At 50.9% G+C, this 27907-nt stretch overlaps 1 protein-coding gene and 1 long non-coding RNA gene across 8 annotated transcripts; both read left to right on the top strand.

The window, feature by feature from the left end:
* The first annotated feature begins 67 nt into the window (after positions 1-67).
* OTUD5 (OTU deubiquitinase 5) lies at positions 68-26770 on the top strand. Of its 7 annotated transcripts, none has more exons than XM_070604674.1 (10): positions 68-271; positions 571-1435; positions 11652-11745; positions 19339-19403; positions 19491-19647; positions 19746-19894; positions 23319-23522; positions 25007-25208; positions 25297-25410; positions 25696-26770. In XM_070604674.1, the coding sequence occupies exons 2-10, from the start codon at positions 842-844 to the stop codon at positions 25815-25817; spliced, it is 1701 nt and encodes a 566-aa protein (XP_070460775.1). In that variant the 5' UTR covers positions 68-271; positions 571-841; the 3' UTR covers positions 25818-26770. The 7 variants fall into 7 exon arrangements, with proteins under 7 accessions (XP_070460775.1, XP_070460773.1, XP_070460779.1 ...); XM_070604672.1 differs by having other exon boundaries at positions 25693-26770; XM_070604678.1 differs by having other exon boundaries at positions 112-271; positions 568-1435; positions 11655-11745.
* Positions 17847-18445, top strand: LOC103544599 (uncharacterized). The gene is made up of 3 exons (XR_011535975.1): positions 17847-17908; positions 18090-18163; positions 18332-18445. It is a non-coding gene; the product is annotated as an uncharacterized lncRNA (long non-coding RNA).
* Positions 26771-27907: the final 1137 nt, after the last annotated feature.

Raw genomic sequence — 27907 nt, 5'->3', positions numbered from 1 at the left:
CCAGGGTGAAGCGGCGCCCTCCTCCCCGTCAGATGTGGATTTGCAGGCGGGTGGGACCGGAAGTGACGCTTCAGGGGATTGCTGTGCTCTGGGAGTGTTGACATTTTCGTCAGTCCGACTGACTGCGGCCAAGTTGGAAGCCTGGAAGGGAGGCGCTTTTAAAATCACCGTGCGCGGGGCAGGCCACGCTGTCCTGTCACAATACTCCTGTCTGCGAGTCAGAGCCTCGGGGAGAGAAGTAAAGAGCAGGACAGGGCCAACGAGAAGAAAGGCAAGGAACAAGGGTGCCGACTTTGACTGAAATTTGAGACGGAGGGCACGGGAGGGCGAGCGCTGGCCTCTGATTGGCCCGTGGGCGTCATCGAAGACCCACGCAGCTGCTTTGATTGGTTGGTGCCCGTAATTGTTGTGGCGGCGGCGAAGATTTTGCCCACGTACTTCCGAGAGAGAGGCGGGGGCGGTGCCCTGGCGCGCGTGCGCAGCGTCCCGGGGCCCCACCCGGTAGTTCAAGAACCTGCGAGGGGGCGGGGCGAAGAGGTGCTTGTTTTGGTTCTGTTTCCTCTGAAGCAGAAGGCCGGAACGAGCGTAGCAATCAACTTGCTGGACTTGAAGAGAAGGCGACGACAAATTCGTCGCGGTACCTTCAGCTTGGACTTCACATCCGGGTTCTCCCGCCGCGTGACCCGCGCGCCGCCGACGGTTCGCAAACCGGTGCCTCGATCTCTTTATCCGGGTCCCGCCGATCCCGTCGTGCTTCGCGCACCCCAGTAGCCCCCTCATCCGGGTTCTCTCCCGGCGTGCCCCGCGCCGGGTTTGCTGGGGGGTACTCGGCGGTGCCGCCATGACTATTCTCCCCAAAAAGAAACCGCCGCCTCCCGACTCTGACCCCGCTAACGAGCCGTCGCCGCCCGTGCCGCTGCCCCCGGCGCCGCGCCGCGGCGGGGGTGTGGGCGTGGGCGGCGGCGGCACGGGCGTGGGCGGTGGCGACCGCGACCGTGAGTCGGGCGTTGTAGGGGCCCGTACCCGGGCCTCGCCACCGCCTCAGGGCCCGCTGCCGGGGCCACCGGGTGCGCTTCACCGCTGGGCGCTGGCCGTGCCGCCAGGCGCTGTGGCAGGCCCCCGGCCACAGCAGGCCTCTCCTCCTCCTTGCGGGGGCCCTGGCGGTCCCGGCGGCGGTCCCGGTGACGCGCTGGGTGCAGCGGCGGCAGGTGTGGGCGCGGCGGGCGTGGTGGTGGGTGTGGGCGGTGGTGTAGGCGTGGGCAGCTGCTGCTCTGGGCCTGGTCACAGCAAGCGGCGGCGTCAAGCCCCCGGGGTTGCCGCGGTTGGCGGGGGCAGCCCTGAGCGTGAGGAGGTCGGCGCGGGTTACAACAGTGAGGACGAGTATGAAGCAGCTGCAGCACGCATCGAGGCCATGGACCCTGCCACCGTCGAGCAGGTATGGGCTGGGGATGACAGGTGAGTGAGTATGGTCGATGGGATCCCCAGACTGGGTAGGGACCCCAGGAAGGTTGTTTGAGATCAGGGCAAGGGACCTATGTCTTTTTCCTGAGCTTGGCATTCTTTTCTCTGGTGGTAGGGATATGAGAGGCCCTCTTCCTCTCCTCAGGGACTTGGGGTTAGAGGCCCCAGATAAGTTGGAGGACCTAAAGATGGGATCTGTGGTCACTTCTAGGACCCCTAGTCGTCATTCCAGGCCGTGGAACCTCATCATGTAGGGCCAGTAGGTGGCAACTCCCCAGGAGACTCAGGCAGGATGGAATGCCTCCTCAGAAGGGAGTCTCATGACTCTCCAAGGAACCTTGGTCTGTGTTCACTCGTTTAAGATTTTTTTTTTCTGTGGGATAAGAGTCTAAGATTCCCCCTCCAGGGAAAACGAGTAAGGTGGAGACCTCAGAGATGTCTGAGTGTCCCCAAGATACCTAAACCTTTTCAGGGGTTTGAGACACTATATAGGACAAACTGCCCCCCCCCCCTTCTCCTTTTCAGGGTAACGCAGCACAGGACCACTCATCACTGGGGTCTGAGACCTCCTCAAGGGTCCTAAGCCTGCCTTCAAGGGCCTGAGACTCCCTCTTCTAGAATCATGGGCCTAACACACACATATACGTCTCCTTTAGAGAGGGGTTTTCTGAGCTTTCCTCCGAGAATATAAGATTTCTTTCAGGGAGATAAGATTCCCTTCATTTTGGGGACAAGGACCAAAATCAACACCCAGGGACCAGAAAGTCTACTAGGGCACATGAGACTCATCCCCTTTCTAAGTGACAAGGGTCTGTGCTTTCTCTCAGTGGTCTCAGACTTCTTGGGGGCAAGAGTGAATCTCTGTCCAGGAGCTTAAGCTTCTTTTAAGTGGTAGACCTTCGGTTTCCCCCCTGCGCTGAGCCTTTCATCAAGAAAATGAGACTCATTGTTTTGGATACTGGAGCCTAAGATCCCCCTGCTTATGGACTGGGGCTTTTGGAGACTGGGTCTGAAGCCTCTTCAGGAGACTGATATCCCCCATAGGTCCCAGGCAAGGTGAGGTCTTTAGGGTACCTTTCTCCTCAAGAACTGGTCTGAGTGTTCTTGGGGATCTGAGACCCCCACACAAAGGGGTTTGAGGTCCTTCTACCTCAATTATGAAGGACTGAAACACATCTTGGGGACATAACAGCACTCTCTTCCCTTTAACAGGGATAGGAACACACACGCACGCGCCTGAGCTTCTTGTCAGGACATGAGATCCCTGCCTTGGGAACTTGAGCCTGAGACCACTCTTCAGGGGACATGGGCAGCATGGAGTCCCAGAGGTGGAATCTGAGGCCTCTCCATGGATCTAAGCCTGCCTTTAAGGGCTTGAGACGCGGGATGCCAAGGACACTTGAACTTTCCCTCAAGGACAAGAGGCCCATACATACCCCAGTGACTGGCGTGTCTCTAGAGATGAGGTCTGAGCTTCCCCATCAAGGAACATAAGTCATCCCTCAGGAACAGGGAAACTCCCCCCACCAGAATGGAGGCCTGAGACCCTTCCTTTGGGGCATGGATACAGAGTCCCTCGAGAATAGTGTCCTGAGCCTCCCCTCAAGAGTTAGAACTTTCTCTCAGGTGCATGAGACACTTCTCCCACCTTAGGACCTGAGACCTGAGGCTGCCCTGAGAGTACTGATTGTCACCTCACTTCAGATAATACTCCAGTCATAGGGTCTTTTTAGAGACGTAAGATTTCCTGCCTTGGGGACTTGAGCCTAAGACCACCCTCCATTTGTGAACTAAGTCCTGAGAACTGCCCACTCCCCTTGGGGACATGGGTAAAATGGGATTCTAAGGAAAAGAGTCTGAGCGTCTTCCCAGGGGCCTAAGCTTCCTCTTAGGGACAAGAGACCTTTCACCTTAGGGAAGGGCCTGTACCCCACCCCCTACCTTGGTTATGAAGCTCTCCATTTCCCCCCAACCAGGCAGTCCTTTCTCACCAGGAGAGGGACATGAGGTCTTCCCCAGTGTGGCCTGAGGCCTCCTCCGTTGGACAGAAAGACTTGGGTGCTCTTCATGGTCATAAGAACCCCTCACCTGAGCCCCCCAGGCCAGGAAAGTCCCCCTACTTTCTATGGGAAGGTTGTCAGGTGCTGGGGACGTGAGGACTGAGGCCTCTCCTCGAGAACTAGGAGATGTTTTCAGCCTCTCTGACCCAGCTCCACTTGCTTCTCAATTCCAGGATCAGGGAAATATTCTGAGCTTCCTGAATTGCTTTCAACAAGCTTTTTTCTTCCCAGAGACAGGGAGGGGTTTGGAATATCCCCACTCCAGGGAAGTTCTTCACCTATATTCCTCTCCCCCTTGGCTCAAGTAAATCTTGCTGTACTTCACAGGGGTCAGGGCCTTGAGTCCCCTGTCCGCGTTCCCTTTCCACCCTTACCACTTCCCCAGGCAGGATAAATCATCTGGACCCCACAGGGTCAGGACTAGGAGTTGTTTCTTCTCTCCCTGGTTGGGGTAAAGTCTGCCTCTCTTCCTTCACAGAAAGAGGGAGTGATACATCCCTGGTCCCAGGGACAGAGAGGAAGAAAGTTGTGTATTGCAATGGTGACCCTTTGCATCTCCTAGGCTGGGAGTTCCTTCCTTGTCCCCATAAGAACATCCAAGTAAAGCTCTGCGGTTGCACGATACCTTCCCTTCCCAATGACAGAGGAGAGGCTTCCTGTCCTCCCACTTCCTGGGACAAAAGGAGGAAGAAGATGCTTCTCCCTGCCTTACCTGGTCCAACTTGGGACCTTCTGGGAATGAGAAGGGGAGAGATTCTTCCTGCCGCCCCAGTCTTGGTCCTGAACTGTCACTAGGGGCATTTGTAGCCTGGAGGACAATTAGATCCCTTGTCCTCTTAGATCCCTTGTTGAAAGGGGAGTTGTTGAAGGGAGCCCAGGTGGTGAATCTGGTCCTTATTCTGACTACTCAGACTTCCTGTCTGTCTCAATGTTGTGACTGCACCTCTACTGCCTTCAAGAGTCCTTTTGGCACCCGGGGCCCCGTGCTAAGGAGGTGGGGATGTCAGGGGTTCCCTTTCCTGGGCATGGCTGCCTTGCTGAGAGTCTACCATAGGAAAAGAATGGCTTAAAAGCATTCTGAGTTTGAGGAGCCCACAGGACATTTTGAGAAGGGGACATGCTCGCTGAGGTGGTGTGAGAAGCTAGACCTGGCACTGTCGCCCGGATGCCTGGGTTTGCACTCTCTCTGCTGGGGCTTTGCTGGATGAACCAGAATAGTTTTGCCTGTGCTCTCTGGGCCTCAGTTTCCTCCTTGGTCAGGTAAGGAGCTGTTGAGGTGTCAGTTAGCTTTGGGATTTTAGGGAACTCACACCAAAGCCCTCTGGACCTGGAGTTGACAAAGAATGGTGGATCTTTTGAGGAAGAACTGAGTTCCTCCCCCTCTCTCCCTTCCCAGCCATCTAAGCTTGGTGGGCAGGACAAGCAGCCTGCTCAGCGTGAGGCTCAGGGTTGGTGGACAGTGATTTTTGTGGCCAGGTGTGCTGTGGTGAATAAGCTTGGGGGTTACCTGTCAGTGGGCCTGTTGGGTGGTGTGGAGGTAGGGGTCTGTGTGGAAAGAGTTTGGGCTTTGGAGCTGGGCAGGTCTGAGTTCAAACCCCAGGGTCTCCTGCTTGGCTGCTTTATGGCTTTAGCAAACTCTCAGCCGCCTTTTTTGCAAAAAGTCCATCCTTGTCCAGGGTTATTGAGTGTGAATACCTGAGCTGGCCCAGGTCACACCTTGGCTGATTCTTCTCTTGTGGTTTCCTCAAGATATCTGGGTTCTTCCTAGGAGCCTTTGTAACGAACTGATCTTTGTTAGCAGAGACCCTTCATTTGGCATCCAGCAACCTGCCGCTTCCTCTCCTTAGGAGGCAGAGTGGTATAGCAGGAAGTGGTCCCTGGCAAGGCGGTCTGGGTTTGAGTCCTGTATGTTTGGGCAGTTCCCTTTTTCTGGGCCTTGGTTTCTCCATCCATAAAATGGGTAGTGGTGAGGAGGGAGGTTGGACTCACTGCTCTGAAGCTAGTCGTAATCTCTTTAATTCCCTGCTCCTCACTCCCCCAACCCACTGTGAAAATTTTGAGTGGGGCCCCTTGGCTTTTGGGGATGTGCTATGAAGTTTCAAGCGGTGTTCAGCTTCCTTCTCCCTGGCCAATGCTATAGGCCCTTGGGTTTTTTTTTATTTTAACAGCTTTATTGAGATATAATTCACCCACCATACAAATTCACCAATTTAAAGTGTACAATTCAGTGGCTTTTAGTGTATTTACATGTTATGCATCTATCACCATGACCAATCAATTTTAGAATATTTTCATCACCTCAGAAAGAAACCCTGCGGCAGCATCATGCCCCAGGTCCCTCATCCCCTCCCAGCCCCTGGCAACCACTAATCTGCTTTTTGTCTTGATTGATTTGTCTGTTCTGCATGTTTCAAGTAAGTGTAATCAGACAATATGCAGTTCCTTGTGACTTGCTCCTTTCACTTAGTGTAATCTTTTCAAGGCTCATCCATGTCGTAGTATGCATCAGTACCTCATTTCTTTTTGTTGCAGAATAATAGAATCTCCTTTTTTTAATCCCCCCAATCTCAGTGGCCTGGCAATAGGTTTGGGGCCTTGCTCGTTTCCCATTCTTCGCCCTGGAGAGCTTGCGTTGGTCCTTAGAGAGCAGTGCGTCTGTCTGTTTCTCATTAGATGGGTTGCCTATGTTTTGCCCATGGAGCTGAGCCAGTGTTCCTGGGTGTTTTTGAGGAGAAAGGGGTGGTCTTGGCATGAGGCTTGCTGAGACAGAGCTGTGAAGCCCAGAATACTAAACACCTCTTGGCCAAGGTCTCTAGGAAGACATCTGTCCACGAGCTGCCACTGCTGCTGCCATCTTCCCCTGCCCCCTCCCCCTTTCAGTGGCAGCTCATTCATCCATAGGCTCATTCAGTCAGCAGCTTCCCAGGCTGGGAGGGGGAATTCCAAGCCCCTGCTGCCTTAATTCTAACCCTCATCTGGAGGAATGTTAGAGAGGTGGATCCGTGGGATGGGAGCCGTGCCACATTGCCTCACAGTTCACACCAGGGACTAATACAAGGAGGTTGTATTAGTTTCTCGTGGCTGCTGTGACAAATTACCACAAATTGGGTGGATTAAAACAACAGAAATTTATTCTCTCACAGTTCTGGAGGCCAGAAGTACAAAATCAGTTTCATTGGGCCACAATCAAGGTATTGGCAGGACCTCACTCCCTCCAGAGGCTGTAGAGGAGAATCTAGTCCTCTTCCAGCTTCTGGTGGCTGCCGGTATTCCTTGGTTTGTGACCACGTTACTCCAGCCTCTGCCTGACTTCACATCGTCTTCTCCTCTGTGTATGTGTAGTCTCCTCTTCTGTCTGTGTTGAATCTTGCTCTGCCATTCTAGGGACACTTGTGACTGCGTTTCGGTCCCACTTGGATATGCCAAGATAATCTTCCCATCTGAAGATCCATAATTTAATCACACCTGCAAAGACCCTCCTTCCTTATGAAGTGACATTTACAGGTTCCAGGGATTAGGGCCTGATATCTTTGGATGGTCATTATTCAGCCTACTGCAGGGGCGTTCTTGTTTCCCTTCCAGGAAGGGGAAGAGAAGATTAAGTGCTTTCCTACTAGGCAAAATCCTGTAATATTTGAGTTTGCTCAAGATTTCTGTTATTGGGAGGCTTGTTATCCCATTTCACAGAGTGGAAAACGGTGGCTCAGAGCACTTCATCACATGGCTAATAAGTCGCGGGGCTGGATTGAAATCTAAGTCAGTTGGGTCTCACAGCTTGCTTCAATGTCTCTTGGGCCTTTGAACCAGTAGGTTGCAGAGTCTTGCACCTGGGATCCCCTGGTGTTAGAAAGCTTTGCCCAGCCCCTTTGTGGAAGCTCAGAGATGTGGAGGGACTTGCCCACAGGCTCAGCAGTGGGCTTGCAAGATTCAGGGTGTGGACTTGTCAGGCTAGGGCATTGATGTAGCTTAAACTTATCTATGGCTTGGCCAGCCCCCACCCCTCACTCCCACCAGTCCTTCCTTCCCGGGCCATTTTCCTAAATAACTCCCAGGTTGGCCCTTTCTTGGAGGTTTCCATCCAGCTAGGGGAAGGAGGAGACTGCTAGGAGCTCCTGGAACTCTCTAAACTCTTTCTGGAACCCAGGACCATGATTTCTCTGTTTTTGTTTTGTTTTTCTTTTTTTTGGCGAGGAAGATTGGCCCTGAACTAATATTGATGCCAGTCGTCCTCTATTTTGTATGTGGGATGCTGCCACAGCATGGCTTAATGAGCAGTGTGTAGGTTCGCACCTGAGATCCAAACCCATGAACCTCAGGCCACCAAAGTGGAACATGCAAATTTAACCACTGTGCCACCAGGCTAGCCCCATGACTTCCCTGTTTTCTCTCTCCAAAGGGAAAGAGGGAAGGGGTTTCAGCCAGAGCCCAAGCTCTTTTCTTTTCTTTTCTTTTCTTTTTGCTGAGGAAGATTAGCCTTGAGCTAACATCTGCTACCAGTCGTCTTTTTTGCTTGAGGAATGTTAGCCCTGAGCTAACATCTGTACCAGTCTTCCTCCACTTTATATGTGGGTCGCTGCCACAGCATGGCTGACAAGTGGTATAGGTCCGTGCCTGGGATCCAAACTGGCAAACCTGGGCCGTGAAAGTAGAGCATACCAAACTTAACCACTATACCACAGGGCTGGCCCCAGAGCCCAATCTCTTAAGGCTGCTGGTACCAGAGCCAGTGGACGGCTGGTGGTCTGGCCTCCAGATCCAGGCCTAGATGCCAGTGTGGCTGCCCCAGGACCAAAGCCCTGCTTGGGCAAGGGGTGTGCTGAGGCCTCCTTCATTTTTAGGGACAAACCAGGATTTTCCCAGGATGGGCTGTCAGGTATATCTCCATGCTGTGGCTCATGAGGCCTTCCCTGTTACCTTTACACTGGGTTTGCTGGTGCCCAAGCCCTAGCTCCTTTCTGCTTTTTGTAAAACGAGGATAATGCTTCCTGCCACCTGGACTGTGGTAAGGACAATTAAATGAGGTCACCTTCTGCATCTGGCACCTGGCATGGGGCAGGCATTCAGCTAATATGAGTTTATCTTTCTTCCTGGCCCCTGCCCTGCTTACCTGCCTAGTCCTCCCCAGGATTTTAGCTCTGCTGAATTCATTGCTGGGCCTCTGGCATCCCTGGTGCTTTGTGCAGGAGTGACTTCCTATCCAACTAACAAGCATTTCTGGAGGTCTTGGCGTTTTAGTCCTTTGCTCAAGTGGCATCTCCTCTCAGGTGCCAGCCTTAATGACTAGTCAGGTCCCTTTCCTCTTGGTGTTTCACAGCACCCCTGTGTTCACCTCTTTCACAGCCCTGCTCACACTTTGTGTGATCATTGCCTGTTTCCCTGGCCCTCTAGCAGTTTGTGAGCTTATCAAGGTTAGAGACCAAGTCTGACTGATTTCTCTGTCCTCATTGCCAGCCCAGGGTCTGACTTAGTAGCTGCCTGGTAAACCTTTATTGGATGAATAAGTAAGAGCTCCTCTCATCCTCTTTGATTTCCTTTCCCCTCTCGATCTTCCTTCCCCGGCTACATCCGGGAGCAGGAGGTTTCTGTGTGCCCTCTTTTTTAGAACTTCTTTCTGTTCAGTGTGGGGCTATAGTCATAAGTTGCAGCTTCCCTGCTAGAGACCCCTGGCTAGGGCAGACGCCCTGGTGCTAAGAGATGGCTGACCCTGCAGGGCAGGGATGGCTTTGGGGGAACTGGCCAGAGTGTGCTAGTTCGCAGCCTCTGGGGCAGGAGGGGCACCTGGACTGCTGGAATGTTGTGCACAAACAAGAGGCTTTGTGCTGCCCATGGAAGCCCATTAAGGGCTTCCAGGTGCCTTTGTCATCACTGGGAAGCCAGCCACACCTTCCTGGGGTGTGGGCCTTGATGGTGGGGCTGCTGGGTATTCCCCTGTCACCCCCTCTTCATCCCCTCCTGTCCAGCCGCTCGTCTGGGACTTTCTGAGGGCCTCTAAGTTGTACGTCATCTCTGTACTGGACTTGCCCCCTCTTCTGTGACTGTGACCACCTCACCAGTGTATGGTACCTTATTTACAAAGTCTTTTCAGGTCCTGAAGCTCCTCTACGCCTCTTGACAGCTCTGTCAGATAGATCACATGTACCCCATTTGACAGGAAACTGAGGCTTGGAGAGTTCAGGTAGCTTACCTGAAATCACAAAGCAAGTGAGTGACAGAGCAGAGATTGGAACCCAGAGCTTTTGGCCTCCAAACCTTGTGTTTCCTACTTTGCCAGGAATTCCTCTCACTTGAGCTGGGGGAAAATGGCCTGCAGAGAGATGATCCCCTCTGTCTGGTCGGCATTAGCTCGGATCCCATAAATCCTTGGGCAGGGTGGTGTCCCCAAGGAGCAGGCTTGGAATTTCTGGTCCCTAGCCCTGATGTTAGATCAAACTGGCTGCTTCTGGTGACCAGCAGAGGGCGCGAGGGGCCTGGGAAAGGTCTTCTGTTTCTGATTTGTTTTGTTTTCAAATGGAAAATATATTTTAAGTGACTTGTGGACATTATTTTTTTGACTAGACTTTATTTTTTAGAGCAGTTTTTGATTCACAGCAAAATTGAGTAGAAGGTACAGGGAATTCCCATATACCCCTGCCCCGACACATGCGTAGCCTCCTGTATTATCAAAGTCCCCACCAGAGTGTTACATTTGTTACAATCAGTGAACCTCCATGGATACATCAGAATCACCCAAAGTCCATAGTTTACATTAGGGTTCACTCTTGGTGTACATTCTGTGGGTGTGTACAAATGTATAACAACATGTACCCATCGTTATAGTATCACACAGTAGTTTCACTGCCCTAAAAATCCTGTGTTCCACCTGTTTATCTCTCAATTATTTTTTTTTTATTTTTGTGAAGAAGATTAGCCCTGAGCTAACATCTGCTACCAATTCTCTTTTTGCTGAGGAAGACTGGCCCTGAGCTAACATCCATGCCCATCTTCCTCTACTTTCTATGTGGGACGCCTACCACAGCATGGCTTGGCAAGCCGTGCGTAGGTCCACACCCAAGATCCGAACTGGCGAACCCCAGGCCACTGAAGCAGAACATGTGAACTTAACCACTGTGGCCCTGGGCTGTCCCCTCTCCATTATTTTTTGAAACAACATCTGAAAATGCACATTTGTACAGGTTTACTTAACTCAAACCTTCGGGGCCAGACGTGCTTTGGAATTTAGAAGAATCTCAGAATTTATAAAAGTCATCTGGGGTGTATACTGTGTATTATGTAACACTCCTGGTGGGGTCTTTGGTAGCACCTCATAATTGAATACCTGAATGTTTCTGCGTGGAAATGTATGAATATGCACTGCCAAGTGGGATAAATAGGTTCTTGTCAGCTCAGGTCAGGTTATAATGCCAAATGAGTTAGATAAAGGCGTTTAGCTTTCAAAACTTTCTGAGTTTTGGAATTTTGGACAAAGGATTATATATCTCTTATACAGAAGGAGGTGAAGTAAAATCATCTGTACTATCAACACTGGGGGATGATATTTTGTTGTATAGTCTTCCCAACTTTGTGTGCATGTGTGTTTCTGTACGTATGCATATACATATATGTTAAACGTGTTCAATCACAAGTGAGATCATACTTTGCATATATTTTGCCTTATACAATTTATCCTGGAATTCCCTAGCTATATGTAGGGCTCGGGATCTAGGCTGTTGCCAGTCACTCCCTCCTCAACATCTCTCCTACCCCAAGAAGCTAGGTGAAATTCCTTGAGGTAGAGCCAGGTTCTCCCCCACCCAGGTACTCGCCAGGTCTGGGCCTCTGGCTGCCTAGGGGAAGGCCCAGCGTTGCATTCCCAGCATGGTCAGCGGGGGCCAGAATGCAGATGGGACCTCTGCCCTCAGGGCAGCTGGAGCCCCTCTGGGAGCAAGTCTTCTGCTCACACCGTGACTGATTCCCTAGAAGAAAGCATCTCCTCCTGCTCTACATGCACAGAATGGTTAAGCAGGGCTGAGAACTTGACCCTGCTCAGTGTCCTCTCAGCCAGTCAGCTGGGCCCCTCAGGAGCTCGAGGACAGGGCCCTGGGGAGGGGGTACAGGCTTTTCCTGTTGCTGACCCCCACCTCTTCCCTCCAGCAGGAGCACTGGTTTGAAAAAGCCCTGCGAGACAAGAAGGGCTTCATCATCAAGCAGATGAAGGAGGACGGCGCCTGTCTCTTCCGGGCTGTCGGTGAGTCTCTGCCTCAGCCTTCAAGGGCCTAGGGCTGCCCCTGAGCTGTGTCCCAGTCGTCAGGAGTAAGCCCTGAGACAGCGCTGGAGGCAGAGTTACCTGGTCTTTTAGGAACTCCAGGCCCCAGCCTCAAGTTAGCATCTGGCCTCTAGCCCTCGGTCGTGAGGCAGTGTGGTGGTGTGAGAGTAATAATAACAGCCATAATAGTGCTAAAGAAAATAATGTTACTTAGGGACAGATCACTCAGGCACTACAGGAAACCCTTTTTAATTCTCCCCTGAGCTAGGTAAGCGTAGGAACTCTTGCTTCCATTTGTCAGATTAGAAAAGCAGCTCAGAGACTGGGGAGTGACTTGCCCAGGGTCCGATAGTACATGATAGAGTCGGGAGTCGGAGTCTAGGTTAGGTTAGTCTGAGGCCCATGCTCTTAACCACAGCACACTGCTGTCACCCTGGAATCATAGAAATTCTTTTAAACTTACACAAAAGTAGAGAGAATAGCGAACCCTTGTGTGTACCCATCATTCATCTTCAAAATAATCATCACCACATGGCCAGCCTTGTTTCGTCACTACCCCGCCTACTCTTTTTCACTCTCCTGAAACGAGTTTTTTTTTAGCAAAACCCCAACATTGGATCATTTCATTTGTAAATTTTTCTGTACGTTTCTCTGATAGATAAGGACTCTTTCTCTCTCTCTGCTTTTTTTTTAACATAACCAAAATGCCATTGTTGTACCTAACAAAATTAATGATTCCTTAATACCATCTATTGAGTCTGCGCTAGATCCTTGAGGCCCCTCTGGCTCTGAATCTGTGACCCAACAAGCAATAATGAGGTCCTGTGCTAGGGTCCAGGGGAAGCTGGGAGTGTGGTCTGATCTTCCCTTTGGGGCTCTGATATCTACTAAGGAAAAGTGCCCTCAGGTAGGATCTTTGAGCTAGGTGTCAGAAGCCTCAAGTTCTAGTTCGGGCCCTGACCCATATCTTCCATTTTCCCATCTGTGAAATAGTGTTGATTCTGACGGGCTCCTTGAATCCCTTCTGGGTCTGCTATTCCCTTAGTCTGTGGGTACCCCTGGTGTCTACTGGGGGCCTGGACTGACTCAGACTCTACTTCTGCTGTGGCGCTGATTCTTGGTGTGACCTTGGGCAAGCAGCTCTTCTGTCCTGAGCCTGTTTCCTCATCTGTAACAGGAGGCTAAAAGACTCAGTGTTGTAATAGTTAAATGAGATTACTTCAGTAAATCCCTTTAGTTCCTGACACATAGTAGGCCCTCGTGGAGCAATAGCATTGGTAAAGCCTGAATGCTGTTCTCCGTGGTGCCTCAGAGCCACAAACGTTTGTTGAATGGGTGAAAGAAAGTTAGGTGGGGTGAACAGTTGCCTCTTCATTCTACCAAGCAGAAGAGGCTCAGGCATGGACTCTTCTGGGCTGGGGAAAATCCCAGCCCTCCTATTCCTGTGGCTCAAGTCTGTGTTCTCCCTGGGACATTTCCTAGAGAAAGAGCTGGATTTTGGGGGCATCTTGGACCAAGGGAAGGCAAAGAAAGAATAGATGGGGGCCTGTTAGGTGCTAGGCCCTGTGCTGAGACTTCAGGCTGGATGTGAGGTAAGCAGGGCTGCTGGCGGAGTGAGGGTCAGAGAATGCAGTGGAGCACTGGGGTCTTGGGCAGTCTTTGAAGCAAACCTTGGGGCTAGTGAGGACTTGGCTTGTGTAGTAACCCATATGAAGAGCAATATTTGCATGTGGGTCCATCTAGTTGTTCTCTCCAGACACCCTCTGACCCTTCCCTCCCCATTGGGGCTTCCAGAAAGGGGCCTGAGCTTACAGGAAGAGCTATCCATGGCAGGTTGAAGGCCTTTCCCTATCAGCACTATGGCTGCCCATTTCCCCTGACTGGGCTGCCTTTGGCTTTTCTCTGTAAAACCTGAGAAGCCCCATGGTCTCTCCCCAGAAGTACATGGCCCCTGGGTCTCTAGGCCTCATCTGGAGGTTTCCCTGGGGCAGAGTGCACAAGACATGTGCCTAGGAAGGGGCCTTTGTCCTTAGGCTTTCTGCTGTTTCTCTGCTTCCAGCCTATCTTGGACAGGGACAGGTGGTAGTCTCCCTAGGCTCTAGTGAGAAGGCCTTCAGGTTCTAACTTCCTGCCACACATTGAATAGTGAAAGGAGCACATAACTGAGGGTTGGAATTGTAGGGGGGCATTGCAGACCTAGAGGCCACTCCGTTGTTCCTCGACCCCTGACTGTTTGCTAGGTATTCACCTCGGTGCTTCAGGTTCGTCTGCAAAATTGAGACATGAGAATATTGAGGCTTGGGAAAGGGAAATGATATGCTCAGGGTTATTAGTGGCAGAGCTGGCATGGGGACCCAGAGGTGTCTGAAGGACACATTCTTCCTATGACCCTGGGAAAGCCCTAGTTTCTTAGCTGTTGACTAGTTGGGTGACGTCAGCTGTATTCCTTGACCTCTCTGGCCCTCACTTCCTCTAACTAGGAGCCTCTGGCCCTCTACTGTTGGGAATCCTGAGGCAGGTGGCTTCCTACCCTCTGAGGTCTGGACGTCCTGGTTGTGAACCAGTACCCACTGCTTGTGCCCAAATCTCTCCCACTATGCCCTATTGGGGACTCAAGAGCATCAGCGAAGGTTTGGGTGGAGTGGAAGTGGGAACCTGAGTCCCAGAGGTATCCTGTGGTCCACCCTGCCTCTGCTATGCTCAGATAACCTCCTCCTGGAAACGTGAGTCTGCATCTCTTCTCCCTCCCTCTCCCCATATGGTTTTGACTCAGCAAAAACCTTTGGCCCTGGCTCTGGCCTCTGTGGGCAAAGTGGAGGCCACATGTGTTTGTGTCTGCATGGGCCATGGGGAAGCAGCTGGGGCTGTGCATATTACAGCAGTGGGTCCAGAAACATTAGCTAGGTCCACTCTGCTGGGCCTTTTGGTCTTGGAACATGGACCATCAGCATCAGAGGGATGGATCTTAGATCAATTTTGACTGTTTTATAAATGGGGAAACTGAGGCCTCAAGAGAAAGCCAGGAGCCTCTTATCTAGATGACACAGCCAGTGTCAAAACATCAGTGTTTGAGGTTGAGCCAGGCCAGAAGGGAAAGATTCCCATGGGCCACCATGTACACAGAGTTCCATTGGCCTCTCTGCCCTGCCTCCTTCAGTTTTCCCATCTTTGCCTCAGGAATCCTTGAGGCATCTCAGAGACTAGGCTATCAAGGGGGCCAAGTCCTGCTGTCTCCCCTCACTGAGGATGTGCCAGTTGGGGTAGTTGGGGCCACGGGCCATGTGTGCACCGCAGCTGCTTGATAGACAGGTGAGGCCTTTTTCCTGGCTCATCTCCTCAGTGGGGCCAGGAGGGAAGTGGGGAACGGACCAGGTCCCTCTCCTCCTGCTGCTGTGTGTACACACATTTGTGTGGTTTGTTTTTAGATTCCCTGCAGACGCCAAGCTTCCTTTTCTGTCTGCAGCAGAACTTGCTGTGGCTCTTCCAGCAGGCAGGCAAGCAGCAGCCTGGTTGAGAGGCAGTTCCCAGGTGCCTCTAAAACAAATGGTAGGGCTCTGTACTTAAACTCCTTTAGATAGCCCAGCCTCTCCTATCTTGCTTATTCACACAATTCCTCGGCAAATAGTACATTTTGGGGAACCTGAGGAGGAAGGATTTTACAGAGGTTCGGGGGACCTTCCCCCAGGTAGCAGGGGAGAGGGAGGTCGGAGCAAGTCTGTTAGAACTATTAGCTGTTCTCCTCTCCCACCCACTCCTGGTGAAGGCTAGGAAGGAGGTGGCAGGGTCCTCAATTTGTACAGCCTCGAATCTTGTCCAGCCTTCAGTCTTTCCTGGTTGGCAGTAAGGGCATCTACTTGTTGAATGTAGTAGTTCTCTGTAGTTTTGAGGGTCATTGTGTGAGTATTTGACCTCACGGAACATCTTTGGCAGGATCTGCTAACTGTGTGCCTGTGCACATGTGCATTTCTGTGTTAGTGTCTCTGTATGCTCAGAGAAAGGATAGAAGTGGGGTGTGGGGAGGTAAGCTTCATGCTGAGCTCTGTGGCCCTAGTGAGGGATACAGCCCCTGATATCTGTAATCGCTGCCCATTCCTAGGCCTTTCCTGGGTTCCAACTGATTTCTTCTTGTGCTGGTGGGGAAACTGAGGCAGACAGGATCAGGCCTGCCCCCGGGGAGTCAGGTGGCTAAGGTGATAGCTGGGTTGGCGATGGTGGTAATGTCACCTGCGGCATCCATGCTTAAAGTCACCAGTTACTCCTTGAGATCCTGGCCTCACCTTCACCCTCCCTAATGTGTGACCTTGGGCCAGCTGTGCTGCATTTCTGTACCTTTAGTATCCCTCCTGTGTAAAGTAGGGTTTTTTTAGGTGAGGATGGAATGAGTTGGAATGTGAAAAGGCCTTGGTGGAACCAATTGTAGCATTGTACTGAGGATTTCCGAGCCCTGTTTGGATTGGGGACAGAGGTGAGGTAGTGGGGGACTCCCTTCCAGCTGGACTCTGGGAGGGGAGAGCAGGTGCAGATTGCCCACAAGTGCAGCGTCAGCAAGAGGAGGAGTTTCAGTTTCTATCAAAACAAGTTCTCTGAATTCCCCTACCTCGGCAGGTCCATTGGGCCCTTTTCCCCACCTCAGCCCCCACCGGGAAGTCCAGCCCAGCCCCTAGTCCCATGTCCCAACCTTCTGGGAGGAGGAGGGCTTTCTGGAGGACAGAGGTGGGGCTAGCAAAGTCAGACAAGCACTTCCTCAGTGAGGACTTCCTCTGTTCTTAGCCCTGCGCTGGACGTTTTTCCCACTTGTCATTGAAAAGATCCTTCTACTCTCCCTCGTTGGGGAGGTACTATTGCTCTGTTTCCTTGGTTCAGAGGTGTGCATTTTCTTCCATATCAGTGATCCCCAAACTAGAATACATCTTAGAATCAGTGAGGTGAGTCCCCCCTGCAAAAGTTGTGACATGTACCATAACCACCTATCAGTGCATCTTAGAATCAAGGAGAAAAGGTGATATTTTATGTTTTACAGATAAGTAGAGAAGATCATACCTTGCCCACACTTAAGTACCGTGTGTTATGAAGCCTGTATTATTGATTTTGATGTTAATTTGGTTGCTAAAGATTTGAACTACGGGCACAGAAGGTAGGCCTGTGGACCTTTGGATTCGGTAAAGGTAGATAGCCAGTCCTCCCTACACAAGGAGGGACAGCCTAGACTCTGAGTTTGGGGCTTTCCTCTGGCTGAGGAAGTGCAGCAGAAATGAGGAAGGGTAGCTAGCTATCTGAAGGAGTCATCGTCCTCCTCATGACAAACGGAGCCCCGTTTCTTGAACACCTAGTATGCATCAGGTGTTTGGTAAACCACCACCTCTAGTCTTGACAGCCCCCTGTGAGAGGAAGAAGAGTTACTCTCCCCACTTTATGGATGAGGACGTTGCGGCCCAGAGAGGTTAAAGGGCTTGTCAATTCCACACAGCTAGGAGGCAGCAGAGCCTTTCTGCCAGGCGGAGGGATCAATGGCAGGGAAATGGATAGGGTTCTCCCCCAGCTCCCTTCGTTGTCCCACAGTCTCCCCTCTTTCCCCCATTTTCTTGCATCCGGCATCTAGCTCCGGGTAGATCTATCTCCCAGGCCTGGAATGCCAATTGACCCTTCCCTAGGAACATCTCAGCCACCTCCCTCAGCTTGGCAGGCCAACCCCTATTTAACCTCTTCGCTCCCATCTCAGTTCCTGTTTACTGCAGCTGTTAACAGCACTGCCTCCTCGGCACCCCGAGCTCATTTTACAGAAATAGCTCCTCAAGCAGCTCCGGCAGCCACAGCGGGCTCTGTGGTCCTGGCTTCTAAGAAAGACAGCAGCAGGGGGCCCCCAGCCTGTGCGCAGGGCATGTGACTTGCTGGAAGTGCCACTGGGGGGGTGGGGAAGAGTGTGGCCACAGAACCCACATCCTTGTTTACATCGGTGAAGGGGCTACCCCTTCCCGCCTTCACAACCCCCCCTCCCCCTCAGGTCTCTGCACCTCCAAGAGGACGTGAGACAGGCATGGGCCCCGTTTTCTCTCTCAGAGCAGCCTTTTTCTCCTTATCTCACAGAACCCTCCAGGGAGGGAAGGGGAGGGCAGCGAAGGCGTTCTTCTGGCGATTCTTCACAGAGGTAGACTGGCTGTCATGGAAGAACTCTGCGGTGTTCCCTACGGGACCTGACCCTGCCCCAGTGCCCCAGGGAGATCCCATCAGAGCAACGGTCCTCCGGGGAGACAAAGGGAAATTCCCTCTTCGTCTTAGCCAGTGGACATCAGGCGTGCCTCGTCTTCAAGCCCACTTAAATTTCCTAGGGAGAAGACTCCCTGGCTCCCCCAGCCTATCCATCCACTCAGCAAACTGCTCCCGATTTCCTGCACTGTATCAGGTCCTGAGCTGGGAGTGTCCTTGGGTGTGAACTACCCTCTGCGGGAGCCCAGTGTGTCAGGCAGATGAAATCTGTACACACCTTTGATGAATCTGGTGATAGAGGTGCCCCAGAGGGTGGGGAGGGTGGCTAACTGTATTAAAGAACACATTGGTGTTTGACAAGTAGGCTGCCAAGGAGGACGGAGAGAACGTCCTGAAAAAAGGGAACGGCATGTGTGAAGATCCTCAAGCAAGGCAGAGGGAGCTGGGTCTTATTTTGACCAAAACCCCATGACGCCTGGACTGTTTGGGCCACGGGCTGCCCTTCGTGAATTAAGCTTAAGTTAGGTGCAAGTGTGTCTTCTCTCTTACTAGACTATGTGCTGCTTGCGGGCAGGGGCAGGATTTTACTCTGTCACCTTCACAGTGCCCCACATTCAGGCCGCAGTACAGGGAAGGGGACTCTGATTTACTGAGTGGCTGCTTTGTCCCAAGCCAGTTACTTTACACTCATTATCTCAGTCCCACAAAAGGCTGCCAGGGAGTTATCTAGCTTGTTCCCATTTTACGTGTGAGGCATATGAGGATCAGAACAGTTGGGTCACTTGCCTCTGGTCATTTAGCTCACTAGTACCTGACAGAACCGGGCTTAGAGCCCAGTTGTTTTTCTTTTTCTTTTCTCTTTCCTTTTTTTTTCTTTTTTTTTTTCCACCTAGAAAGGCCATGCTGACTCCTAGGAGTCAGGAAAACTGAATTCTGGAGTTTGAATCTATTACACACTGACTTTCTCTGTGACCTTGGTCAAGCCATAAACTCTCCCTGAGCCTCAGTTTCCTCATGTGAAGAGTAAAGGGGGGGATGTGGAATTGATGGTGCTTGAGGCCACTTATGGGACTTTAAATGTTTGTTGACTTGCCTGAGTGGCCGGGTAAGCCCTAGACAAAGTCATCTGCCCAAGAGGCCTGTGGTTGTGTCCCTCTCACCTGTACTCGCTTGTTCTTAAAGACTATCCCTGCCTTCCTCTTTTTCCATGATCCCATTCTACCCCACAAGGCCAAGAACTCGCCAGGCCTTGGGGTAGGAAAGGGAGTTTCCCTGGCCCCCAGCCCTCCACTCTCAAGGCTGTTCTGTGACTCTTAACTTTTCTCTGGTGGCAGCTCTGACCCCAGCCTCTCCTTTCTTCTGTCCCCACAGCTGACCAGGTGTATGGAGACCAGGACATGCATGAGGTTGTGCGAAAGCACTGCATGGACTATCTGGTGAGACCTCGCAGAGGCCTTGGGGTGGGGGCAGAGTAGGAGGATTTCCTCCCCACACAGACCTTGACCCTCTGATCTATTCTACAGATGAAGAATGCTGACTACTTCTCCAACTATGTCACAGAAGACTTCACCACCTACATCAACCGGAAGCGGAAAAACAATTGCCATGGCAACCACATTGAGATGCAGGCCATGGCAGAGATGTACAACCGGCCTGTGGAGGTGTACCAGTACAGCACAGGTACTTCTGTGGTGGGTAGGTCAGCGACTGATTGCACTTGGTCTAAGCTCGCCCTACATCTCCCACTGTGGATACTCCCTCCTTCTCTTTCTCTGCAGAACCCATCAACACATTCCATGGGATCCATCAAAACGAGGATGAACCCATCCGTGTCAGCTATCATCGGAATATCCACTACAATTCAGTGGTGAATCCCAACAAGGCCACCATTGGTGTGGGGTTGGGCCTGCCATCATTCAAACCAGGGGTAAGCGGGTCACCGTGCCCAGGATAGCTACTGGATATAGAGGCCAAAAACCTTTCTTGGGGTCTCAGTTCTGCCCCTAGCCCACAGAAACATCCTGTCCGCTCTCTGAGTTGGTCCTGAGGTCACACCTCTGTAAAATTAGGGAGTTACCCAAGGTGATCTGTCAGGGCTCATTCTGTGGTCTCCGTTTGTCTGTCTGATCTGGCTCCACCCATCTTTTCTGCCTGTTGAGGGTTGGCATTTTGGGATATGGAATCACATTTGGGAGCTGTAAGCCAGGGCTTGTTCTGGGTGTCTTGGCACTCTCGTGGATCCTCCTCTGAAACTCAGCAGTTATAGACAGCTGTGGTCACAGAGACTTGGAGTGCAGGCCTGGCCCCACCACTTACTGACTATGGGATCTAGAGCAGATTATACAAGTAATCTGGGCTGGCAGAAAGCGCCTAGCACTGAGCCTGGTGCCTATTAGGTGCTCAGAAGGTGGCAGTAGATTTTCCCAGCACACACTGACAAATTCTCATTATCTCTCTCATAAACAGTCATCTGCTGGGGATTTTGATATCTTGTATTCAGGTTTCACTTCCTACAAACAGAAAGTGCCCCTGCCTCATTTTAGGAAACACAACACCCTAACACCAACACACCCTCCAACATAGGATTTTTGTTTTGTTTTTTAAATAAACTTTTAATTTTAGAACAGTTTTAGATTTACAGAATTATTGTGATTAGAGAATTCCCATATACTGCACTCTGATTAACATATTAAAATAGTACATTTGTCGCAATTAATGAACCAATATTGATATATTAACTAAAGATCATGCTTTATACAAATTACCTCAGTTTTTCCCTAATGATCTTACCTGTTCCAGGATTCCATGCAGGATACCTAATATTACGTTTAGTTGTCATGTCTCCCTGGCTCCTCTCGGCTGTGACAGTTTCTCCGAATTTCCTTGTTTTTGCTTTTGATCTGTTTACAGATTCTATAGTTTTGCCTTTTCTAGAGTGTCATATAATTGGAATCATACAGTACATAGTTTTTTCGGAGTGTTTATATTTTTCACATAACACCATACACTTAAGATTCATCCATGACTTTTTGTGGTTTGAGCTGTCGTTTCTTTTTCCTGTTTTTAAAATTGTAAATGCCTTGTTTTTTTATTTATAGACTTGATTGTTTAGAATAGTTTTAGATTTACAGAAAAATTGAGAAGATACAGAGTTCCCATATATCCTCCTCCCTCTTGCACACAGTTTCGCTATTAACATAGCAGATGACTGTGTAACATTCGTTACAATATATGAGCCAATGTTGATACATTTTTTTTTTTTTGAGGAAGATTAGCCCTGAGCTAACATCTGTGCCCATCTTCCTCTACTTTATATGTGGGACGCCTACCACAGCATGGCGTGCCAAGTGGTGCCATGTCCACACCCGGCATCTAAACCAGCGAACCCCGGGCCGCTGAGAAGCAGAACGTGGGAACTTAACCGCTGCACCGCCAGGCCGGCCCCTCGATACATTATTACTAACTGAAGTCATTATGTCTCTTTAGGCTCCCTTTTCTCACACTTTCATGTTTTTGATAACCTTGACAATTTTGAGGAGTACTGGTCAAGCATATCGTAGGATGTTTCATTTCTGGAATTTGTCTGATATTTTTCTCATCATTAGACTGGAGTTATGGGTTTTAGGGAGCAAGATCACATTGGTAAAGTGCTATTCTCATCACATCATTTCAGCAGTATGTACTGTGAACATGGTTTATGATTGTTGATGTTGACTTTGATCATCTGGCAAAAGTAGTGTTTGTTGGGTTTCCTCCACTATAAAATTACTCTTTACCCCAACCCCTTTTCCATACTGTACTATTTGGAAGGAAGTCATTATGTACAGCCCACACTTAAGAAGTAGGGGTTATGCTTCATCTCTTGAGGGCAGAGTATCTACATAAATTATTTGGAATTATTCTACAAGGGAGATTTGTCTTTTGTTCCCCATTTATTAATTTATTCAGTCATTTGTTTATATTAATATAGACTCACAGGTATTTATTTTCCACTTTTATATTTTGGGTTGTAATCCAATATTGTTTTTATTCTGATGCTCCAGTTGTTCCAGTTTTGACTATTGGGAGCTCTCTTAGTTGGTTCCTGCATCTCTGTGACATATTCCCATCATTGTGGTGGTGGTTTGTAAAAAAATTTGTTTTGTTTGTTTTGATTACTTCCCTACTTTCTGGCACTACAAGATGCTCCAGGCTCATCTTGTATACTACTTGCCCCGGTTCTAAAACCAGCCATTTCTCCAGGGAGTCCTGGTTCCTTTTATTGAAGAATGGTATTAGAAACCAAGATCTAGGTGCTGAGTGTGCTCCTTGATGCTGGGGTGCCCTTGCTTCTAGGTCCTTTGAGCTGACAGAGCAAGGAGATATATATGTGTATAGTAATATGTGTGTATACTAATCGGTGTGTATACACATATCTAGAAACATTTCTATATGTAACCATCTGTATACACAGGAAGCTACAGTTCTTACTGATATCTCCGACTGATAGGGACCTCTGTTTTAATTTGCAGTTCTCTAATGACAGATCTTTTCATGTGCTTATTTGCCATCTGTATATCTTCTTTGGTGAAATTGTATGTTTAGATTTTTTTGCCCATTTGTTAAATTGGCTTGTTCTAACATAGAGTTTTAAATACTTTTTGGACTGTTACCCGTAGGTAAAAAATTACATTTTACCTCATTGCTTAGTGCGCACACACATTGGTGTGTAGTGTGCCTATGTGCATTAAAATAATGTTGAGTTTCATTGAACAATACTTAGTCCCTGTTATACGCTGTGATATTTTTTATTTCATTTTTTAAAATTCTGTTGTATCACACAGCCTGACAAAGAGCACTCCCATACAGTCTCCCGCAGCTCAGCATCCCACACCATGCTGATACTGTCCTCTCATCCCTTAAATGCCCAAATGCTCCCTCTGCCCTGCACACACACAGCTAACTAACTTCTCAGGTGAAGTTTTCTCCTTGTCCCATCTGGGCATAGATGAGGAAGGCCTCAGCATTATGAAACTGAGTCATCGCTGGGTGAGGCCTCTTTAAATTCTGGCCTAGGCTGAAGGGTACCTGACTGCCCCAGACTTAATATTTCAGTTGAGGCATCTTGGGGTTGGGAGCAGGGCTTCTGAGTGTAGAAGGTTGGAATGACAGGTCCCACAAACCAGGCCTGCCTTCCCCTAGTCCCTGATGAATAGGCAGCCTGCCCACAGAGGTGCTTAGTAAGAGTACCTGCGTTCCTTCCTGTCTCCTCTCTTCTGGGCCTGTGAGACTACATCCCTGAGCCAGTTCTGGCTCTTGACCGAGTTCAGAGTATCACCCCACATGCCTGTTCCTTCTCCCCCTGCTTGCAGTTTGCAGAGCAGTCCCTGATGAAGAATGCCATAAAAACATCAGAGGAGTCATGGATTGAACAGCAGATGCTGGAAGACAAGAAGCGGGCCACAGACTGGGAGGCCACAAATGAGGCTATTGAGGAGCAGGTGGCTCGAGAATCCTACCTGCAGTGGCTGCGGGATCAGGAGAAACAGGCCCGCCAGGTCCGCGGCCCCAGCCAGGTTGGTCCTGGGCTCTGTCACTGTCCTGGCCAAGAACCCATTACTTAGCAGGCTCTCTCCCCAAATAGGCAGAAAAAAATTAAGCGGTTTTGATATCTGGCAGAGAAGGAAGCTCTCAGCCCCATCTGTACCTCATCTTGGCCTTAGTCTTGGCGTTATGCCTTAGAACTCTCAACATTGGTGCAGAACAAGCTCTTAAGGAGTGTGAGGGAGGGGAGCCACTGGTGGTGACATGTGGGATTGATGAGACAAACTTTTGTTGAATGTCCTCGTGTGCCAGGCCCCGTGCTGAGGATGTAAAATCAGGTCTGGCCTGCACCACCCTCAATGATCCCCTGTCTGTTGAGGGAGACAGACACATCAGTGGGGTCCTTGCCCCTGGCTGGGAGACGAGTGGAGATGGGGGCTCTGGTCAGTCTTTGCACATGAATGTTGAATTTTTAGGGCAGGGAGGGGGCAGGGAAGATGGGCATTTGAGGAATCACAAGGAGTTTAGAGTGGTTATAGATTTTGGCAAGAGCTGAGTAATGGTTCAACAAATATTTATTGCAGGTCTGTGCCAGGCACTGTTCTCAGTGTATGGGGGTACATTGGTGAGCTGGGCAGGCCCAGATCCCTGTCCTTGTGATGCTTACATTTTTGCAGAGTGGAACAAAATAAACAATGAACACAATGAATAAATTAGTTGAGAGGTAGTATGGATGAAAACAGTAGAGCAAGGTAAAGGGGATGAGTAGGGCTGCGCGGGGCTGGGAGTTCACAGTATTAGATAACGTGGTCAGGGTAGGCCTCAGAGCAGGTGAGATTTGAGCAGAAGCTTGCAGAAGGTGAGGGAGTTAGCTAACTGCATGCGCCAGGGAAGGCAGAGGGCCAGCTAGAGCAAAGGCCCTGAGGTAGCACATACCTGGTGTGATTCAGGAACAGCTCGGAGGTCAGTGTGACTGAACAGAATGTTGTAGTAGATGAAGTCAGAGGTGGTGGGGGCAAGATTGGGGAGTGGCTTATGGGCCTTGGTGAGGACTTTGGCTTTTACTCTGAATGACGCAGAAGCCATGGGAGGGTTGTGAGCAGAGGAAGGACTGGATCTGACTTAGGATTTAACAGGGTCTCCCTGACTACTGAGTGCAGAATGGAGTCTAGGGGGCAGGAGTGGAAGCTGGACACCAGCAAGGAGGTGGCTACTACAGTAGTCTTGGTGACTGAGGACAGTGCTGGCAAGGGAGGGGCTGTGAAGGGAATAGATTGTGGATCTGTTTCGAAGGCAGAGCTAACAGGTTTCCTGTCAGATTGGCTTTAATGGTATGAGGCAGGGTTAAGGAGCTTACTTTCGTCCTGTGGTACGTTGTGTGTCCAGGAATGATGGTGGCCTACGCAGAGACTGTATCCTAGCCGGGACTCCGGGAGGGAGTGAGCCCTCAGGGATTTGGGCAGAGGAGGGTCACAACTGGTGTTGGTCCTTACTTCCTCCTCCTCCCACACCACAGCCCCGGAAAGCCAGCGCCACCTGCAGTTCTGCCACAGCAGCAGCCTCCAGTGGCTTGGAGGAGTGGACCAGCCGGTCCCCACGGCAGCGGAGTTCAGCCTCATCACCTGAGCACCCTGAGCTGCATGCCGAGCTGGGCATCAAGCCCCCTTCCCCAAGCACTGTCTTAGCTCTTGCCAAACCTCCTTCGCCCTGTGCACCAGGTCAGTGACTTACTGACAGGGAGTATGCAGGGGTTAGGAGGCACTGCCTAGTTCCTGGGCCTTGCCTCTGACTGTCCATCTGCCCCAGGTACAAGCAGCCAGTTCTCAGCAGGGGCCGACCGGGCTACTTCCCCCCTCGTGTCCCTGTACCCTGCTCTGGAGTGCCGAGCCCTCATTCAGCAGATGTCCCCCTCCGCCTTTGGTAAGCCTCCTCTGTCTAGGGGCCAGGGGCCAGCTGGGAGTTGGGGAGAGATGGAAGAAGCAGCAAGTCCTGAGAGGGGGATTCTGGAGCCTTTGGCTATCTCCCCAAGAAAAGGGAATTTTTCAGGCCCAAGGGATCTGTCCCTGAGGGGATCTGAGTGGGGTTTCATAGGCCTGGAGGAGCCTTCTCCTTAGAGGAGTGAGAGGGGCCAAGGATCAGTGACGGGCGAGGAGAATACAGGCTGAGAGTGCTTCATCATCCTTTTTCCTTCCTCTTGCCCAGCAGGTTTGAACGACTGGGATGACGATGAGATCCTCGCATCGGTGCTGGCCGTGTCCCAACAGGAATACCTAGACAGTATGAAGAAAAACAAAGTGCACAGAGACCCACCCCCAGACAAGAGCTGATGGAGACCCAGAGACTGGAGACCGCCTCCCAACCCTCACCGCTCCTGCCCTCCGGTGCCACCCCACCTTCTGTGGCTTTCTTCCCTTTTGCCTTCTTCCTTCTTCCCTCTCTCCTTTCTTTTTCCTCCTCCTCACTTCCCTCTGGCTGGCCCACCCCTGCACCTCCTCTCATTGCTGCCACCACCACCATCACCTGTCTCTTCGCCAGCTGACGTGCCCTGTTGCCCCCTGCACAGCACCATCCCTGCATTCCACAGGGGACTCGGGCAAGGGTGCCGAAGGTAGGCGAGAGGCACACAAAGACAAACTACCTGGCAGCCAGGCAGCCCCGAGGAGAGAGATTCAGACAGAGGAAAGTCTCCCTGCCCCTTCTTCCTTCCAAGATCAGATAAACTTGTTACCCTACCTCCACAGGGAGGTGGGAGGAAGAAGTGGGAAATTCCCCTTCCCAGTACCCCAAGAATGTCTGAGCCTTCAATGTTGGATTTTTTCTTTATTAAAGTGTACTTTTATCTTATAAAATCAACCAATCAAAAATGATGTAGACAACAGCATTGGCTCTATGAAGGCGGCATCTTTCTGGTTTGGGGGCAGGCAGGCCATGTGGCACAGAGGGGCCACAAAGATGGGGTTGCTATCTCTGGCCTCTAGCTCTGTGGTGGTGGGCAGGGTCTAGAGTGTGAGCCAGGGTGGGAGGCAGGGGTGGCAGGTGTCACGTGGGCTTTGGACAATGAAACTCTGACCTTGCTGCATTCCTTTTGCTTCCACCACCACCAGTCTCTGGAATCTCGGGGTGGGGGGCACCTTTGAGGATCATGGCCGCCACCCAGGATTTGAGTGTGGGGAGTGGGAGCTGCCTCAGCAGATGGGGCACCCGTGCCCTGCAGGTGTTGACAAGATCCGCCATCTGTATTGTCCTTGGCACAATAAAACCAAATGTCAGTTTCCCCTGAGCACCTCTGTTCTGTGTGGGGCAGGGGGTTGGGGGGGCCTCTGGGCAGAGGTGGTGATGACGTAGGACTTGGCTTGACCTCTGAGGGCCACATGCTCTCCGGTAGGGTCTGTGGGGTCCCAGAGTTTGTTCATATTTGATTCACTGCTTACTAAACCTCCTTCTGGTCCTGTTACCACCAAGAAAGCTTCGTCTTTGCCTGCTGCCCCTGCCTCAGTACTGGCACAGGATGTAGCCTGCCCACCTCATTTCCTGGGGTGTGTAATAGGAGCAGAGGACTGGGAGCTGGAGGGCAGGGACTGAACTTGCAACTTCTCTGCCTGCCTCTCATCCCATAAATGTTCACTCTTTCCTTCTGATTGCTTGATGAGGAAAAGCTTTGGAAAGGCACAATGGACACTTCATAGCAACATGAGTTTAATGGAAGTGACCAGTGGGGTCTTCGCCACTGGGTTTTACAAGCTGAGGAATGGCTAAACCCTTTTTTGTTGTTCATGTCCCCCAGTGCTCTGACACTTCTGTCCCTGCCCTTCCTAGGGGTAAAGCCAAGGCAGAGAAGGATGGCTGGCCCCCAGGTTTTGTCACATGTCTTTTTTGCTGTGCCTCAATAATGGGGCCCCTGTGGAAGGATGTGCATCCAGCTCTGCAGGTGAGGGCGTGGCTGGCTGAGTGGCTGTCTGTGGGGTGTCTCTGTGGAGTCCACCGGTCAAGCACGTGTATGTCGGAGAATTGGTTTGAAACCTTCCTCGGCTTTTTCTACCTTTGTAGCCTTGGTCAGATCACAGGCTCTCTGAGTTTCAAGTGTTCCGTGTGTACGACAGGGGTGATTAATGTCTCCTACCTCATGCTCTCTCTGGTTGTGAGCATTGAGAGAATGCATATGGTCAACATAATGCATAATGGCACAGTGCCTAGCACATTCTGAGAGCTCAAGTGTTAGCAGATATTATTTTTTATCCTAATGTTGAAGTTTCTGTACCCTTTGGCCCCTGTATACCTCTTCTTGCTGCTTTGTCCAGTTTCCTTGGCCATTGCCGAGAATTTGCCCTTCCCCTGTCCCGAGCCCCCAACCTTGTCTTTCAAGACTACCTGGGTCACCTTCTGAGAAGCCCTGTGTGACCCCATTCACATTCTCACC

Source organism: Equus przewalskii, chromosome X (assembly GCF_037783145.1).
Source record: "Equus przewalskii isolate Varuska chromosome X, EquPr2, whole genome shotgun sequence".
NCBI classification, from domain to species: domain Eukaryota; kingdom Metazoa; phylum Chordata; class Mammalia; order Perissodactyla; family Equidae; genus Equus; species Equus przewalskii.
Note: the sequence above shows the minus strand (reverse complement) of the source record. Positions and strands in the feature narration are given on the sequence as shown.

Coding starts and splice junctions, on each gene's coding strand:
- OTUD5 (XM_070604672.1), top strand. CDS start 842: ATGACTATTCTCCCCAAAAAGAAACCGCCGCCTCCCGACTCTGACCCC. Junction 1,436..11,651: donor ACCCTGCCACCGTCGAGCAG/GTATGGGCTGGG, acceptor TCTTCCCTCCAG/CAGGAGCACTGGTTTGAAAA. Junction 25,209..25,296: donor TCCTTCGCCCTGTGCACCAG/GTCAGTGACTTA, acceptor CATCTGCCCCAG/GTACAAGCAGCCAGTTCTCA.